Below are 18,301 nucleotides of genomic sequence, written 5' to 3'. Positions count from 1 at the left end.
GAGGGCCTGACGCCCCTGCACCTCCCTCCTGTCTGGGCTCTGGCGTTCACTGCATTTCTCTCTAGTGAAGGTTTCTTTCCAAAAGCTTCAACCTTGTCTCCCGCAAGAGAAGGAGAGCTGGGGGACGCTGAGGGCTGTGGCCTTCAGCCAATCCCCTCGCCCCTACCAGGACTTTAGGAGGAAAACCCGCAAACGGCACGGGTTTGGGGGCTCCCAGGGGGCCCCGGCCTCTCCCTCCCGGTAGCCCCCCTCCTTGTGGCCCTTGGAGACTCACACTTGGCGTCTTGGTGTCACGGGCTCAGGAAGAGGGAGAGGTGGAGAAGGGGTAGGGCAGCCCTTCCTGGGCTTTAAGGTACACTCGCATCACCTGGGCTCTTTTTCAAGGGCAGCTTTCAATTCGGCAAGAATCCGCCCCCTCCCCACCCAAATGTGCCAAATTGAAACCTGCCCTTTAACAAGGAGAGGAGACGAGGCCTTCGTGATCCCCGCCAGGCGAGGCCAGTGCGCTGTGAGTCCAGACCCTTCACTGCACATAGAGCAGCAGAGAGCAGAGGGTCTCGGCCTGCTGGGCAGCGGGGGCGTCTCCACCTTGCTCAGGGCCTTCTCTGTACCATTTCCATCACTGAGCGCGCGCGCACACGCGCACACACACACACTCAGTCACTGTCCCACTGGCCTGGGAGCGCACACACAAACGCTCGGACACACACTCAGTCACTGTCCCACTGGGCTGGGAGCTTCCAGAGGCATGAACTGTATCCTACACGCCTTTGGAAATCTACACGTGACCTGCCATTGACAAACATTCCTGAAAGAGCACGTAGATGGCTCTCGGAAAACTGCCCACACCCCTAAAGGAATCTCAGCTGGGGGAGCCCTGGACCCAAACCCCAGAACAAAGGACCAAGAGACACTGGGGGCGTCTCCAGAGCCCCTAAATCTGTGGCTGTCCAGTTCCAGACTCTCTTGTTCCCCAAGGAAGGGGTCCCAGGTGGCTGGGAAGAAGGTTACAGGGAAAGGGGGTCCCCAGGTGAACAGGGGCACCAGTGGGAGAGCCGGACAGGGCCTCCTGGCAACACCCACTTTGTCCTGACTGCGCCCACGATCTGCCCACCCTGCCCCCACCCACGCGGACACCCTGGCCCAGTGGAAGCACCTCCTCTTCCCGCCGGCCCGTCCAGCCCTGTCTCCCCACAAGAATACAATCCAGAAAGCTTGCCAAGAGCAGATTCTTTATTAATTTCTCTTTTTTTTCTTAAAAAAAAAGTACTCCTTCAGTATAAAAAATAAATATTTTAAATATGGACATTGAATAAATAAAAATAATCTGTCAGTATGAAACATTCCCACAGGGTACATTCATCAAAGAGGAATTTGTCCCCCAAGGCCAAGTCCTCTCCAGTAGAAAGGAGGGAGGGAAGCAGGGAAGGATGCGCAGAGCTCGCTGTGTGGATGGGAGCGATGCCCAGGTACGGGCGGGGGGCGGTGGGGGAGGGGGTGGGGGAGGTGGGGGGAATCCAGAAGTGAAAGGCATCTGTACCATCTGAAGGGAAGCTAATTTCTCGCTTGGTTCTGGCCTCCAGCCCCACACGCGATGTCTATTGTGGAGAGCCCCAAGGCAGAGCTGGACTTCTATCTGGGGGCACGTCCCCAGGGAGGGGACAAGACGAGGGGGACAAGGACAAGGAGGAGGAGAGACAAATAAATAGTGGTGCTTTCTCATTTTAAATTTCTTTTTTAAATAAATAAGGTCCCCAATACCGCTCTTTCAATCAACTGCAAAAAAAAAAACAACCCGACAGTCCCACCTGCTGCCCTCTCCTCCGCGGGCTGGGGTCATGACCCAGGATACAGGTGCAGGTCAAAACCAGCAGATGAAACAAAGGAGGAAGTGGACAGCTTCCTGCCCTGCCAAGCTTTTCCCACACAAAGGCTCCAAGATTCAGAGATGCTGTGCAAAGTGGGTGCCCATCTGCCAGACGGGGTCTGCTAAGAGCACTGAGGCTGGGGGAGCGGGTGAGAGGCAGAGCCGGGGCCGGGCCTGGGGAGGGGTGGGAGTGGGGTGAATTGCTGGTACCCCTGAGCCTCGGAGGCTGCCCAGGTGGGCCCAGCGCCAGGAGTCTGTGTCCAGGGGTGATGAGATGATGGGAGGCCAGGTGGCCCCAGCCTTCCGAGCCACGTTCACGGGATGAGCAGAGTGATGGGGGGCACGGCAGGCTGAGATCCTGGACAAGGCTGGGGGTGAGCCTCATTAAGACGGTGTCAGAAAGCACATAACCCATCGTGGTCTGCTCTGCCACCCGCCGCAAAAGTCTTGCCAATGGGACGGGCCGTCCCGATGGGCACTGGGCACAAGTAAAGTGCTTAGAGGTGACAGAGAGGTGCAAAGTGAGTGCAAAAGTACCATAATCACGCTGGCTGAACGGCAAGGCTTGCCGCCCCGCTCAGGGTTTGAGAAGAAGCCAGAACCCTGATCTTAGCAGCTGCCCCAGCTCCCAGACCAGAGGGCGTTGCTCGGAGCGCCTGGCCCCGGCACAAAGGCACAGGATCGGGTTCCCTGCCTGGGAACCCAGACATGGGCGGGGGGTTTGGGGGAGGTGGGGCAGGAGGGACCACAGCTTCCTGGTCCGCGTCCCGGGGCCTCCTCATCCTCCTCCCCGGAGCAGGGGCCTCCTCCCCAGGGCCGCCCTGGCTTCCCGAGACGCAGCCAGGCCCCCTCACCCTCTGCGGGTGTTCGGGCCACCGGAGAAGGCGCCTCCCACTGGGTGCTGGTCAGGACGGTTCCGGGGCCCCTCGACTGCTGGCCTAGAGGCGGCCGGGGCAAAAGAAACAGCGGCAGCTTGCCTTGCCCAGGGCTTTGTCTCCGCCGTGAAGGTCGCCTCCAGCAGCACAGTCCCAGGGGCACCGAGAACGCAGCATTGAATGAATCCCTTGGAGCCAAGGAACATGACGGCCCCCAGAGCCGGTCACAGTTGCAGTGGGGGTTGGCGTCAGGTCCCTGCCCCCACCCAGACTGACCAGTGCTCTCAGCTCCTAACCCTTCTCTGAGCTTCATCCGTAAGGCTCACCCTACCTTGTAACATCTTTGACTTCCAGACCAGGTCCTGCGAAGGCCTGGCCCCCAGCTCCCACAGAAGGAGCCATCACATTATTTCCGTTGGAGAAAGGGGAGCAGGGAAAGGGGGGTGAACTTTTGCCATTTGAAGCACCAATAAGTTAATATAAATAGGGCATCAAAATAAATAGACAATCATGCTGAGTCAGGCACACAGCACTCTCGGCTCTCAGGCTTCTGAGACCCTGACCTCAACTCCCACCGTCCCCCTGCTCCAGGGACCAGCGACGGATGGCCTCTGGTGCCCCCGGCGTACCTCTGTGTGACCTCACCGGGCCTCGGTGGGCCTCAGACGGGAGCTGCCACTCTGACCTACTCCATCCGCACACCCTCGCCCACAAGACTCTGGATCCCCTCAGAACCTCCTCACCTGACTTTGCAGCCTGCCCGCCCCCACACACCCCGCCTCCAGGTCCAGCCCCTCGACCCCGCGGCCAGCAAGGATGGCAGGACAGACTTTGGGCTCAAGGAAGGGGAGCCCGTCAAGACTTTCAAGGGCCTCTCTTCCTTCCCCGGCCTACATGTGGCCTCTCTCTGCCTCCCCGAGAGCCTGGAGGGCCATGTGGCCTCCTTCTGGAACCTTCCACCTGAGAGCTATAGGCCTGAACTCCCCAGTCTCGCCCAAGCAAGGCAGCATCTCAAACCACAGCTCCCGTTCTAGACTTCCAACTCTCCATACCTGTAGGAGCCAAGGGTCCTTCCGGATCCCAGCCCCTCCGGGCTGCCTGAGCTCCAACCAGACCTTTCAAGGTCAGCCAAGGCACTGATGGTGGTCATTCTGCTGGGGGGTCGCGGGTTAGTGCCCCCGACCCCTGCTGTCTCACCCCGTGGTCAGGGTCGCCAGAGACAACTTTTGGGGTTTGCTCACAAAGACCCTGGCCGAGGGGATGAGTCAGGGGCCAAAATCCAGCCCGACACTGCGTGCCCGGCTGTAGTCTCCCAGAAGAAGGGGCGCCTTCCTTTCTAGTTGGCACCACGTATAGGTTCTGCCTCTGGGAGTTCTGGCTCTGCTCGGCTTCGTGGCGGCCCACCCTGGAGGGGAGTGGACCGGCCAGGAACCCCCTCAGGGGTCTGCCAGCGGCCCCTACTCGGGTCTGGCAGTGCTCTGGGCCACGGCTGCAGTTGGAGAGTCCCCTACTATCTAAGACCTCCCGTCTAGAAGGCCTGGGCCAACACAGCGATGACCTGCTTGTACTTCCCCAGGAGCTGACAGCCCAGCTTCTTCTTCTGGAAGACGTCCTTGCCCGAGGTGTCGGGGCCGTAGGTCACGTCCACGTGGCTCACGTGGTACTTGCTGCACAAGCGGCAGAGCACGTTGCTGAGCAGACCCCGCAGGACGTCGGCCGTGGTGCTCAGCTTGCTGTGCAGGCCGTGGGCGTAGGGGTTGAGGACCTTCTGGTCTCTCGTGATGTTGCCCAGGGAGGCGCCCAGGTACGCGATGATGCGGTACAGCTCCACCAGCCGGGCCTTCTCCGTGCCGTTGGCGTGGAAGGGCGGGAAGTCAGTCACGTTGGGGCTGCACAGCTTGTCCAGGTTGTTGGGGAAGGGCTCCCCCTGGGCCGTGTACTGAGGAGCAGAGGGGCAGAGGGGTGGTGAAGTGGGAGGCAGGGACGGCTGCTCCAGCCCTGCTGCCCAGCCTGTGGTCAGCCCTTGGGCGTCCGTGCCGCCCCCCCCACAATACACACACACACACACACACACACACACACACAGGGGCTTGAGAACCCAATCACTTGCCCTGCAGGCATCTCGGGACTGTCCCGAGAGCCAGAAGTAGCAGTGGGCGCGAATGCACTTGCTAAAGCATCCAGCCTCTATCCCACGCAAGGAGGTACCCTCCTCATCACCCGCATCAGGACCACAAGGGAGAGGGGGGGAAACACCCGGTCTCACCTCCAGCCGTGTGCACCACACACACTTGCCCTTTCACCCACCGCATTCACCCTCTTCCTGGGCGGCTCTGCACCCTGTCACCCACAGCCCGCCGTCTCTTTCAACAGCACCTCCCCAGTCCCTTCCACCACCTCTCTCTCTGTCATCTGCCTCCCTCCACCAGGTGGACAAATCTCAATGCTACAAGTGCCAGCCCTGCCTGCCACCTCTTCTCCAGGCGCCTCTGCCCGCCCCCCCCCGCCCCATCTACCTTGGCACCCGGGGAAAGAGGCCGGGCCTCGGCCGCGGGATGGGGAGGAAGCTGGGGGGATCTGGGTGCAGTGGGACAAAACCGCACACCCTTCCCTTCTCTGACCAGCCGCACCAGCCCAGGTCCCTGCTTGCAGACCCCAGCCCTCCCTGCCTATTCCTTGGCACCCTGAGGGGGAGGCTTACATAGAGGATAAAGAGGCTGTTGGCACTGCTGTTGAGTTGTCCCAGCTGGTTTCTGATCTGGTTCATGAGGTTGCTGGGACAGGGATGGCGGGTGGCACAGGTGGCGTTGACCGGGGTGATGGGAAGGGGGCTCCCGGCCCCGTGTTTCCAGTGGAGAACCAGCAGCAAGGGCACAACTCCTGCAGACAAGCGGTGGGGAGCCATGAGCAGGGGTGGCCGGGGGCCGGGGGGGGCAGCGGGCAAGCGGCTTAGGGGAGAGGCTGCGACTCTGGTCCTGCAGGGACGTTCCCCTCTCAGGCTCCAGCTCTCTCTTCTCCAGACCTGGCGGTTTCTGATTTTCGCAATGTCCCTGCATCTACCTCCCCAGATGGCTAAATCTCCGTTTATCACTCCCTGCTGTCTCCTGAGGGGACCGAGGGGGACAGGACATGAGCTGTTCCTATCAGCTGAGAACCGGATTCAGAGTGATACCAACCCTCCAGGCCTCTGCCAGGAGGGGACGATGCCCCAGGTCTCAAGCAAAAGATCCTTAACTCCCCAGGAAGGTCCAGATTCCTAAGTGTTACTTCATGCTCCTGTCTCACAGAGCGGGCTCCCACCAGGCCCACAGGGAGCGGGGGTTTCTGCTGACCCTCATCTCCCAAACTTGTCTCGGTGATGTGGGCTCACTGGGCCTTTTTCCCCCTGATCCTGTCACCTTCCCCCAGCTTCTCTGTGGTCCTCCTCCTCCAGATGTGGCCAGTCCCCTATCTGGGACCCTGGACTCCACCCCAGGGCTGCAACTCTGCCCCCTTCTCCAGCGCCAGGGCATCCTTCAGAACCTCCCCTCCTGGCTCCTTGCTGCTCCTGGCCTCCGCGCTCCACCCCCCACCCCCCACACTCTTGTTCACTGGTCCTCGTCCCAGGTTGCGGGTTAGGACAAGGAGAATCCTGGGGTTCCACAGACGCCCTCAGAGCCTTCGAGAGGGAGAGGGAATGGTGCAACCAGGAAAGAAAAAAAGGGAAAAGGTTGCAGGCAGCCAGGTGGGCGGGGGAGGGAGGGAAGTGAAAGGTGAGAGGGAGAGGGGAGATCTGTCCAGGCCTGTCCAGGAGCGCCCCTCCCCGCAGGGAGGGCAGGGGGGCCCTGCTTGCCACCCACCCTTCTCTGTGTTCCAGATGACCCTGCAGCAAGGGCTGGGGTCGGGGGACCTGTGAGAGTTGGAGAAGCGAGGAGACTGGAGGAAGGGGAGGCGCTCTGGAGCCCGTTCCTCGGCTGGGACAGTGCAGCCTCGACTTCACTTCTGGGTCCCCTGTGCCTCCCAGCATCTCCAGGCAGGGCTCAGGCCCCAGGATGGCTGGCGGGGGGGCGGGGGGTGCCCCACACCCCGGGCTCACCTAGCACAGACCACAGCTTTCCGGGCTCTAGCAGATGGAGGCGGCACCTGCTCCCGTCCCGGGCCGGAGTTTGCGAGCTGCTCCGGCGGCCGGCGCCCCTCCCAGGGAGCAGCCGGGGACGCGGTTGGAAAAGAAAGCGGAAAGAAAGAAAAAGAAAGAAAAGAGGGAGGGTGAATCCCGGAGAAAGCTGAGCGGGAAGAGCAGCGGCGAGAGTTCAGGAGCGAGGAGGAGGAGGAGGAAGGCAGCGGCGCCCCCTGCCTGGCCCGCCAACCTGCGGGGCCCCGGGCGGGCTGGGCGCGAGGTGCGGGGACCATGTGCCCGCGCTCGCCCCCGGCGGCGGCCGCCACCCGGCGCCTCCGGCGGCCCGGGCTCTCGGCTGCGCGGGCGCCCCAAGTGTCCGTGTGTCTGCGGCGGGTGGGTGTCCCGCTCGCGATCGCCAGGGGCCCCAAGTTTGCCGCGGCGCCCGCGGCCGGGGCTCCCGGCGGAAGCCAGCCCAGGGCAGGGGGCGGGTGGATTTACCTGCCGCCAAGACCTTCATTATGGGCTGCACTCCAGAGGGCCTTGAAGGAGACCTTAGATGCCGGCAGTTTTCAGAGGTTCATGCTCAAATGGGGAATTTGCCTGATTTATATACTGGAGCCTGTGTTGTAAGACAGAGAGAGAAACAGCTATATTTAGCAGGGATCCCCGGTCCAGGAAGTTGTTTGAGGTGCATCATAGGAAATTATGAATGGAAGAAAGTGAGAGTGGAGGGGGGGCAGTGAGGGGGGAGGGTGGGGAGAGCAGACTTTTTCCCTCTTCTAAGAATTTGATTGATAAAATTATAATGAACTCTTCAACAAAACACCCTGCGGTTTTCCTGAGCGGCTTGCCCTGGGAGTTGTTTGAAGATGGGGGGGAGGGAGGGTCCCCGAGTCATCAGGGTCCCCCCTCCCCCGGGGAAGTGGGCACCCCAGACAACCCTGACTCACCTGGGTTTGGGGAGGTGGCTTGAAACTAGGCAAGGAGATGGGAGCTGACACCTGCAGCCCCCTGGTCAAGGGGTTTGGAGGGGGGCAGTGGGGAGGAGGCAGGCTGGGGCTTGGCTGAGAAGGAGGTTCCAGGAAGAGGGCTGGGGCCCTGGCGTGGACTTTAGACGGCAATAAAGCGAAACTGAACGTGGGCCCTGGAAGCCACCACAGGGATGGCCTCCTCCATCCTGCCCGCTGCCACCGGGCAAAGCGGGGCTCCCAAGAGGACAGGTTGCCCAGGGTCCCACACGGTCAGGCCTCCTGAGCGCCATCAGCAAGCCGGCACTGCTGACCACCGGTGGGGCCCAGGAGGGGCTGGCAAGATGAAAGCTGAGGGGCTGCTGTGACTGCCTTCGCTGGGGAGGAGCTTCGGGGAAAGTGTGGTGCGTCTGGCGTTTGCCTGATCTCTCGGCTCCCTTCCAGGGAGGGTGGTCCTGCATTTCCATGTTGAAAGGACATTTGAAGCAGAGACTTAGCCAACTGAACCTGGGCTTGCTCCTTGGGATGCGGAGAGATGGTTGGGGAGAACAGAAGCGGCTTGGAGGGCCCTTGGGGCTCAGAGCAGGGTGATGGCCCCCTAAAGGCACTTCCGGAGCCTCTTAGGCAGAGTCACAGATTCTGGTGTCTTTGGCGGCAGATAGGTTCAGAAATGAATGAGGGGCAGGAAGGAATGGTGAGGACTAGGGAGAATGAGCTTGGCATCCCCTCCCATTAAAAAGCATTCAAAAAAGAAAAAACAGAGGTGGGGGAGTGCCAGCCAGGCACATATCTGGGACCACACTGCCCCTAAAATTGCCAGGGGTACCCCCGTCCCAGGAGATTCTCCTGCCCCTGGGATCCACCACAGCCCTCCCACCTGACCCTGAGCAGCGAGCCAGCGGGGCAGGACAGTTGATTCTCCAAGGCCGGGGAGCCCTGCAGCCTTTCCTTGGCTTCCAGTTCCCTCAGCCATCCCCCCTCAACCCCCGCCCGGTGCCCCCAGCTCCCGCCTCTTGCCACATCCCGGACCTGCCCAGCCACGCGTTCCTTCCTCCCGCTTCGTGCCAGGACGAGCCCTCCTGCGGCTGCCGTGCCCCCTCCCCTCACACACGCCCTGCCCTCTCCAGGCTGCTTCCTCCCTCTCCCTCTCCCTCTCCCAGCACAGGGCCTGGATGTGGGGCTGATAAAACTGCCCATCCCAGCGGGCACTTCCCAGCGGGGGAGGAGCCGGCAGGGCCCACACTGGCCTTCCTCCCCTCCCTGTCCGCTCTGCACCTTGCGGCTTCCCTGGGGGCCGCGGGAGGCCCCACCTGGCATTCAACCCCCCTCCAACACCTGCTTTGGGGTGTGTGTACACCCCAGGACATCCCAGGTCACCTCCCTCTCATCAGCCCCCCACCCCAAGTCTCTCCTGCACAGGGGCCTGACCACTCAGGGTCACGTGCACCCCCTACATCTCCCAGACCCGTCGTATGACTCCGCCTGACTCTTTGGATGGGCACCCCCAAATGCATTTGAGGCCCCCATCTCTGGATCCTCTGGTTCCCCGAGTCTCTCACTAGGTGCCCTGAATCTCCCTCCTGCCCCGCTGCCTTCCGGGCCCAGTCCCTCCAATCTCCTTCCCAGCGGACTCTGGCTGCCCAGACCACCCCCCCTCAGCCCTATAAAACACCCCCCCGAACGCCATGTCATCTCAGCCCCACCCCGCAGGAAACAGGAAGTGGGGCCGAGTCTGCAAGACACTTCACCACCACCCCCTGCGCCCTGACGGGCCCCCTCCCCTGCCTCAGTTTCCCCTCACACGGTACCTGACTTGGTCCGTGCTCCCCAAGTGTTCCGGGCCCCTCGGCACCCCAGGCCCAGCCTCCCTCTCCTGTCCATGTCCGGCCACCACCTGCACTGGGCCTCTCGGAGACAAAGGCCGAGCAGGGTCTCAGAGCCGCCTGCAACGTGGCCGTGGTCCCTGGGAATCGGCAGCCCAGGCCGCGCTCCAGGCCGGCTTCGGTCTCCTGGAGTTTGTTTTCTTCCCTCCCTCTCCACGCTGCTGTGTGTGTGTGCTTCCCCCCCACCCCAACTTCCTCACGGAAGGCAGCCTCCCTTCTTGGCCGCCTGCTTCCAGGGTCGTGACCCCAGGCCCCACCCTGGAGTGGCAGCCCCAGCCAGGCCCCTTCCAGCTGTGACTTCATCCCCAGCCTGTCCTGCTCCTGCACCACTGGGCCTGCTGGGGATCTGACCGGCCTCGGGTGAGGGGGACACTCGGGCCCACGCGGCCGGGGCCAGGGGGTGCTCCTCTGGGCAGCTGTGCCATCCACCTGCTCATCTCCTTTCTCCAGGAACCAAGTCCAGGGCTGGCCTGGGGCCTCCCCGGGCCCCTCAGAGCGATTTCTCTCCCACTCGCTTTAGCCACCAGCCCCTCCTTTTCTATTGATTCTCACTCACCAGCCACAAGCCTTAGAATGTCACATGTCTTATTTTTCCGACGGGGAAACTGAGGCTCAGAGAGGTGAAGGCACTTGCCCGGAGCAGCACAGAGAGTTAACAATAGAACCGGGCCTGGGCCCCCAGCCTCTGGCCTGAAAGAGGGCCACATGGATGCCGGCAGCCCCTCACACTGAGAGGGGAATGACGAGTCGTGGGCTGCACTCGGGCCACTTCTTCCAGGAAGCCTCCCCTGGCCTCTCACAGCCCAGACCGGCTGAATCTGCTTCATCCTGCCCATTCTCCTTTCAAGTGGGAACAAGACTCATTCCTTGCTGTTTGAGTGCTTGGATAGGGTCTGATCCTCCATGTGGACTCTCGAAGGCACCTGGCTCGGGGTTACATCAGAGTAGATGCTAAGTATTTTTAAAAGCATTTTAGTTTCCAAAAGCTGTCTGTGCCAAGTCTCTTGTGCTGAAAAGAAACGTGAAGTCTGTGGGTTGGAAGCATGGACTTCAGCCCCAGTCACACTCGGGTTAGAGGTTTGGCTCTGCCAGTGTTGAGTTTAGAGACTTTGAGGAAGTGACCACCTCCTGGCCTCGGTTGATTCATCTGTAAAATGGGTACAATGGCACCTATGCTGTGGGTTCGCTCTGTAGGCTCAGGCTGTTCGCAGGTCTGGCCACCCAGCGAGCCCCTTTACCTGTCAGCATCATTCCTCCTTATTGCCTCCCTGTTCTTGTCCCCATTTTACAGATGAGGAAACTCAGGCATGCTCCAGGGCTAAAGGGGGAATGCGGGACAGGAGAGGAGTCCGTTCATTCTCTCCTGATGGATAACAGAAGCAAAACAACCTTGAGCCTCCAACTTCCGGGATGCCCCAAGAAGATCAGATGGGTTGTTGGGCAAGGGGTGGCATGGCGGTGGGCTCTCTCTCCCTGTAGCCCATCCTGGCCCCTGACCACCCCCTTCCCAGGCCTGAGCTGAAGAAACAGCAGCTGACCCAGCCTCACCGCCCCCAGGAGCTGATTCACCCCCCGGCCCCATCCGAGAAGGAAGGAGACATAGCTCAGCTCAGAGGGGCTTGAATCACCAGCCGCCCCCTGCAGAGCCCTGCGGGGGGTGGGGCAGAGTTGCGGGGGTGGGGGACAGCACCCTGCCTGTCTGTCTCTTTCCTGGGCCCCGGGCATTCAGGGGAGAGGGCAACGTGGCAGTGGCCATTGGCAGGGGGTGGTAGGGAGGTACCCTTGCAGCCGGGCATCCTGTGTGGGCAGCCAGCAGCAGTTACTCACCAGGTAAGCAGCTCGCTGGGCATCGGGGAATTCCCCAAGACTAGTGACCCAGAAACTGAGTCCTCCGGGCAACCCCCACTGCCCGGGCCAGCCCCCCTCCTCCCTTCCCATATCTCTTCCCTGTCCCCAGCTCAGATCTCAGTTCTCTGAAACCCAGCAGCTGCTGTCACCATCAGTGCATGCCCCGCTCCTCGCCTTGACGCTCCCACCTGGGAAATGAGCACAGGGCAGTCAGATGGGCCCAGGGGAGGAAGTTGGGGGTCAGAGGGAGTGACCCGGGACCAGGGCTAGTGAGGGGCAGCCAAAGGAGACAGGAGAAGCCCAGGAATTCCTGGCACAGCCCTGGCAGTTGGGTTTCCTGTCCCCAAAGGCAAAAGTATCTCATTATTTGGCACTTGAGAAAGGAGGACGTATTAGTAACTACACCTGCGGGGCCGCCCGCCTCCACCGTCCACAGGCTCTCACGTAAGCTCTCGTGTACTTTCCTGTGGCTTCTGGCTCAGTTTTGCAAGTCACCTTGGGCCCTCCGGGGCCCCGGGTGGTTCTGGTACCCATGGTAAGGGTGTGGCTTAGAGCCAGGCAAGCTTGTATTTGAACCCTGTCCATGCTGCAGGTCACTGTGTGACCTGAGGCGACTGCCTTTCTCTGAGTCTCCCTCCGTTCCCCACTGGGAGTGGGAATGCTGTAATACTGGGCTCATGGGTCGGTCAGCGGGATGTTAAGTGGGAAACACACGGCGCCTGCCACGTGGCAGCTTTTCTCACCAGAGCTCCGCAGTGGACACAGGAGGGGCTCAAACCTCAGCCTGAGTCAGGGGCTTGGATTGTGCTTGGGTTCGGGGATCAGTGTACCACCTGCGGTCTGAGAGTTAAGCCAAGGAGGGCTCGTGGGACCTCTCAGTACACAGAGCGTGGCGTGGATGCTTGGGGGAACAGGCAACCTCCCAGAGCCTCCACGGGGGGACAGGAATACTTCCCGCCTTGGGGATAAGCGGTACTTCCCTTCCAGCTGTCTTTGGGGCACTTGAGGTCCAGTGCCAGGGCCTCTAGTCTGCTCTTCTCACCCTCATCCCATCAAATCTCGGTCAGGGGCCAGCCACATACCCTCGGGAGCCGAGCAGGAGCTAGAAACCACCCTGGTCTCCTGCCAACTGCCCCCAGCATCACCCTGACATTTCCTGACTGGTTCTGCGTCAGGAATCACCCCCCTGGAGGTGAATCAGAGTGACTGCATTTTTTTTTTTTCCTTCAATTCTGATAGAAATTGCAAGGGCAGCAGCAGCCCACAGAGCTCTGATCATCAGTGGGGTCAGAGCCTTGCCTCCGGGGTCCATGCCAAGTTGCACGGGGCCTAACTGAACTTGGGGCCCTGTCCTCCTTGCCTCCATCTAGAGAATGGGTGTCTCTCCTCCCAGATTGTTCTTGCATCAGCCCTTCATGGACGTGGTATGCTAGCCTCTGCAAGCACTTTGGCCTCCCCCGGGTTCTCCCTGAGTTTCAAACTAGCTTGAGACCATCACAGGCAGAGAGAAAGAGCAGTATTTTCCCACTGTAGATCTCTGCCTCTTAGTAGATGACGGATTAAATCTACGGAGTTGGCGCCAGCACTTTCAAAAGAAAATGGAATAGCGAAATCACTGGGCATGCCCAGAGCAAGGGCAAGCACTGCTCTGTGAAACTTCTTTTTTCCGTTGCCTGTATGTGTCATCGTGTGCATCACCTCTGGCTGTAAGGTGCAATGTGTTTCTAACTGTGGGTCGCAGTCAAAAAACGTTTGCAAGCCGCTGGTATCGATGATGAAAGCCAGGCCCTGAGGGGCTGAGGAGTGACTTGCCCGTGGTCACTAGGCAGCTGGCAGCATGGGGCCCCGGACTTAGTCCTCCGCAGCAGTCCCTTGAGGACCAGGAGTGGCAGGAGGTGCCGCAGGTAGGGTGGGGCTGGGCGGGTGTTCAAGGTGGGGTGGGGAGGTGCGGAGACAAAGGCCCTCTCCTCTCACCGTTCACTCCCTTCCGCAGCCTCAGACCCCTGCCCCGCCCGGGTGGGGCCCCGGAACAGTCACAGGCCCCTCCTTGTCAGCCGCAGAGCCCTTCATCCTTTGCTGCGGGCAGCGGGAGGGGCACGCGGCCAGTCCGAATCCAGGGCAGCCCTCAGGGGCTACCGGCAGCCCTCAAACAGTAAAGAATCTGCCTGCCATGCAGGAGACCAGGGTTTGAACCCTGGGTCGGGAGGATCCCCTGGAGAAGGAAATGACGACCCACTCCAGTACTCTTGCCTGGAGAATCCCATGGGCAGAGGAGCCTGGCGGGCTACGGTCGATGGGGTCATAAAGGGATAGGGTGGCCCCCAGCCCCAGAGGCCCAGCCTGTGTCTGGGAGCGCCCGCCGGGCTCCCCGTGGGCCTGTGTCTCCCGGCCTGGGTGGGCATTCGCAGGCACGTGTGTGTGTGTGTGTGTGTGTGTGTGTGTTTGGTGAGGCCCCTTGTGCGTCTGCCCTGTGTGTGTGAGGGAGGCTGGGAGGGAGCCGGGGTGGACCCACCACCCACCCCTGGCTGAGCCCCTGTGTGATTCCGCTTGTGTGTGTGTCGCCGTGTGCCCGGAGCCTGTATGAGTCTGTGCGGGTCTGTGCGTGGCAGGGGTCTCTGGACACGAGTGGGGCGGCCTGACGCAGCGTGCGTGCGCGCGCCCCTGAGTGCGTCTCCAGCGCCCCGGCTCCGCACCCGCCAGCCCCCGCCCCTGGGAACCGTGCGGCGGCCTCGCGTCACGTCACGGGGCCACCGGCAGCTGTTTCCTCCCCACCCCGCCCCAGCACCGCCCCCCTGCCCTGGCCACCCTGACTCTTGGCTCAGGGACAAAGCTGAGGTCAGAGCTGAGCTGACAGCTTCCTTCTCCCACTGGATTTTCCAAAAGAGAGAGAGAGACCACAGCTCGGCTCCTATTAAATAATCGGGGCCGAGGTTGGGGGTTGGGGTGGGGTCGGGGGTGGGGGGTGAGGATGTTTCACTCAATGATTTCCTGAATTCGGAGGCCATAAACAGGACAGGAAGCAGTCCCGCAGACCCACTCGGCCTGAAACGGGCCGCCCTGAGGTGGAGCCCGGCCTCCCTCCCCCAGCCGAGCTCCCGCTCGCTGGGCCACCCTGACCCGACCCCAGAGATGATGTCAGGGAAGCGGCCGGGCCTTCTCCCCGAACCGTCCCTGGGCGCCTGTGGGGACTGAGGAAGTGTCCAGAGGATGGTGGGTGGGAGGTGATGTGAGACTCCGGCCGGTGATAAGATGGAAAGAGCAGAGAAGCCCAGTCCCAGCGGGCGGGGAGGACGGAGGGGACGAGGCCCAGCTGGGGCCGAACTGCTCTCCTGGAGAGAGAACAGGAGATGCGCTCCCTGAAGTCAGGGGAGGTGGGACGGGACCAGGTAGGGGAGGGCCAAGCCGCCTCCTGCATCTTCCGGGAACCGCCAGACAGCACCGTCCCCTACCCCAACCCGCACCCTTGGGCTACTCTAGCTCTGCTTCCTGTGGCTGGCCCAGCGCAGACCCCATAGGCCTTCATGAGCATCCGTCCCACTGCCTCCCCCAAGCAAGCAAAGCACCCACAAGACTCTCCGGTTATCTGCAGCCCGGACCCCTATTCCCTCGGGAGACCTTTGAACCCTGGTTTTACATACATGGAAACTGAGGCTCAGAGAGGCGAACGATTTGCCTGAGGTCACCCAGGGTGTGATGGAGACAGCTCTCCACCCCAAGACCCCCACAACCTCCCTCCCACTGGAGCAGGAGGCCAGCTGTGGTCTACGGCTCATGGGCAGCAAGGGGCCAGGGGGTCCCCAGGATGAGTCTCAGCCCCACCCCAACCCCAGGGAGCCCCTCCTTCTGTCTGAACCGGCCGCTCAGCTGCTTATCAGCTGCAGGACTCCATGACACAATCCTGCTCTGATCTCCTGCCCAACCGGGCCTCCTCCACCCCCGCCCCGCCCCAGACCCTGTTTCCGCTTCCTCCCTTTCTGGGTGGGACCAAGCCTGCCCCGGGATCACAGTGAACTGTCTACAGAGCCAGAATCCTACAAGCCCCTCCCTCGGTGGCTGTGGTCTCCCCAGAGTCCACTCTGGCCAGCAGGGTGACAGCAGGGGACCCTCAGAAGGAAGATGGTGGCCTGTAGATCCCCAGTCTTAGGGTCCCCTCCAAGAGCCCACCTGCCTCCTAAAGCGCCGTTAGCCTGGGGAGCTTAAAGACCGTCCTGGCTTCCTCTTCCTCTGCGCCCTGACTTGTAAAGGGAAAAGGTTGGAACGATGAGGCTGCAGGGGTGTGAGGTTGGTGGTCTCTGCGATCAGCCAGGCCAAAAGTGTAGTCCTAGCTCGGCCACTCATGACCTCAGACAGGTGACCTCATTGCTCAGACCCCAGTTCCAAGAACAAACGGACAAAGTAGGACAAAGTGAAGTCGCTCAGTCGTGTCTGACTCTTTGCGACCCCATGGACTGTAGCCTACCAGGCTCCTCTGTCCACTGGATTTTCCAGGCATAAATCGGGACAATTGTCAACCTGTGAGGTTAGCAATTACCCTCTGGAAAACCCAGGCAGCACCGAGACAGGCCTGAGAGACTGACATTATTATCTGAGCTGTTAAAGGTGCTTCCCAGGTGGCGCTAGTGGTAAAGAACTCACTGCCAATTCAGGAGACATAAGGGTTGCATCCCAGGATTGGGAAGATCCCCTGCAGGAGGGTCTGGCAACCCACTCCAGTATTCTTGCCTGGAGAATCCCATGGACAGAGGAGTCTGGCGGGCTACAGTCCAGGGGGTCAGGAAGAGTTGAACACAACTAAAACGACTTAGCATGCATGAGTTAAGATGTCACAGGTGGGACCCAGAGAGGGGAAGTGACTTTTTCAAGGCCACACAGCAAGTTGGTGACACATCCCCAACAGCCAGGTGAGCTGCTTGCTTCCCTCGGGTCCCAGACAAGGAGTCCAGAAGCCTGGCTTTTAGTCCTGATTAGCTGTGAGGGTTCCAGAAAGAAGGTTTTAGGAGTCTCAGTTTCCCCATCTGTAAAACCAGCCTAAGAAGAAGGCCATCGGTCTCGAAGGAGCTGGAAAGGCTCTCTGAGACGTAGACTACAAGGTGGGGTGGTGGAGGGTAGAGAAAGCCTCCCAGGAGTCCTGCAAAGCTGGGCCCAGCGCCGGTGAAGGCCAAGTCCCCAGCTCACCGCCCTGAGGTCTCCAGCACTCAGTCGCTGAGCTCAGCTCCAAGCCGCGGGCTGCAGCGCCCCCCACTGACCAGTGGGCAGCAGGCACCGTGGCCGAGGCACCATCAGTCCCAGGTCCGCCTGACTGGGTCAGTACCTCCCCGAGGGCTGGGCAGGGCGGGATTTGGGGATTGAGGAAGTGGGCAGAGATGCGGGGGACTGGGAATGGAGGGTAGGCCGAAGAGGCCGTCAGCCCCGGTGCGGGAGGTGGCAGGTGGGGGGGGCGGGGGGCTCCTGGAGGGGCGCGCGCCCTGCTGAGCACCTGGGGTCGGGGCGCGGGCCACAAGGGGGCGCCAAAGACCACATGCAGCTTGGGGAGGAGGCTTGGGGAGGGGGCTTCTGTGCCTCCCTGCAGCTGGAGCTCTGGGGGTGAGGAGGGGAGGTGGTGGGGAGGGGAGGTGGGAGACTGCTGCCCCTTCCCACCCACCTCAGGCCCAGGACCACCTACCCGTACCTAGGACCGTCCGTACCCAGGACGGGCCCCGGGGACAGTGTCCCCACCCCCCAGCCACCACCCCTGCAAGCCTCTTCCCAGTCCTGGGGAACCGCTGATGGCAAAATTGGGGTCCAGCCCCTTGTCCAATTATTTATGCCAAGGGGCCCTCCCACATGGTGCCAAGCTCTGTGCAGACTACTTTTCTCCTTCCACTCCTACATGGCCCCAGGATCTGGGGCCCCCACACCACAGTTAAGCCCATCTTACAGAGTGAGCAAAGCACACAGAGGTCGAGTCCTCTCTGGGTCAAGGTCAAAAGCACAGCGGCCATGACCTTGACAGACCACACACCCCACAGCCTCCCATCAGAGACTTCACTTTAGTAAAGATTCTCTCTCTTCTCCCCAAAGCAGAGGCAGGCAGGGGGCCACCCCGTGACCCACCGCAGCCCCTTCTGGGAGGGACAGGGACCCTCTGCCTGCCAGGTCTCCATCCCAAGGGAAGCTAGGCCATCATGAGCTCAGACCCCTTCCCTGTTCTGGGGAAAAGGGAACTTGAGGGCCCTTTGGGAATCCAGGAATCCACACCCCCCCCTCCAGAGGGGTGACCCCTTCGGAATGACACAAAGCCAGGGTCCCAGCCTCCCCATCCAGTGCTCCTCTGCCCTTTAACCCCACCATGATCTTTAACCCCCCAGGTGTCTGCATGAATAACACTTTCACATCTGGTCCAAACTCTACCTCCCTGGGCTGACAGAGCTGTGCAGGCATGTCTTACCATGCCCATTGTGCAGATGGGGAGACTGAGGCCTGGAGAGCCAGGTGGGCCACCAGGTACCCCCACACACAAGGGGACGGGTGACGTCTACCTGCGCTGAGCGTAAATTGGGGGAAGCCTACCGTGGTTCAGGGCACGCTGGACCCTTGGCTGTCTGGCGGAGCGCTGGCTGGGTCTTCAGTGGGGCACCATCGACGTGGGGCTGGGCCCTCTGCTGCTTCCCTCGCCTGCTGAACCTTCTCTGGAGACGTCTCCTCACTCCGCCCCCGACTTGACTTCCCGTCCAGGGCCGGGTGGCCCGGAGGCTCCCCCCACTTCCACCCCCCCACTCCCCCCC

General features: G+C 61.3%; 1 protein-coding gene across 2 annotated transcripts; it reads right to left on the bottom strand.

Annotated features, from left to right (window-relative positions):
* Positions 1-1,215: 1,215 nt before the first annotated feature.
* Positions 1,216-18,231, bottom strand: LIF (LIF interleukin 6 family cytokine). Of its 2 annotated transcripts, none has more exons than XM_070385867.1 (4): positions 18,087-18,231; positions 7,337-7,457; positions 5,444-5,622; positions 1,216-4,681 (listed from the first exon to the last, which is right to left on the bottom strand). In XM_070385867.1, exons 2-4 carry the CDS (start codon positions 7,353-7,355, stop codon positions 4,271-4,273), a joined length of 609 nt encoding a protein of 202 aa, XP_070241968.1. In that variant the 5' UTR covers positions 7,356-7,457; positions 18,087-18,231; the 3' UTR covers positions 1,216-4,270. The 2 variants fall into 2 exon arrangements, with proteins under 2 accessions (XP_070241968.1, XP_070241969.1); XM_070385868.1 differs by lacking the exon at positions 18,087-18,231 and adding an exon at positions 9,615-9,838.
* Between the last annotated feature and the right edge of the window lie 70 nt (positions 18,232-18,301).

The sequence above is a fragment of the Bos mutus genome, chromosome 17 (genome assembly GCF_027580195.1).
Source record: "Bos mutus isolate GX-2022 chromosome 17, NWIPB_WYAK_1.1, whole genome shotgun sequence".
NCBI lineage: Eukaryota > Metazoa > Chordata > Mammalia > Artiodactyla > Bovidae > Bos > Bos mutus.
This window is presented reverse-complemented; position numbering and strand designations above follow the sequence as displayed.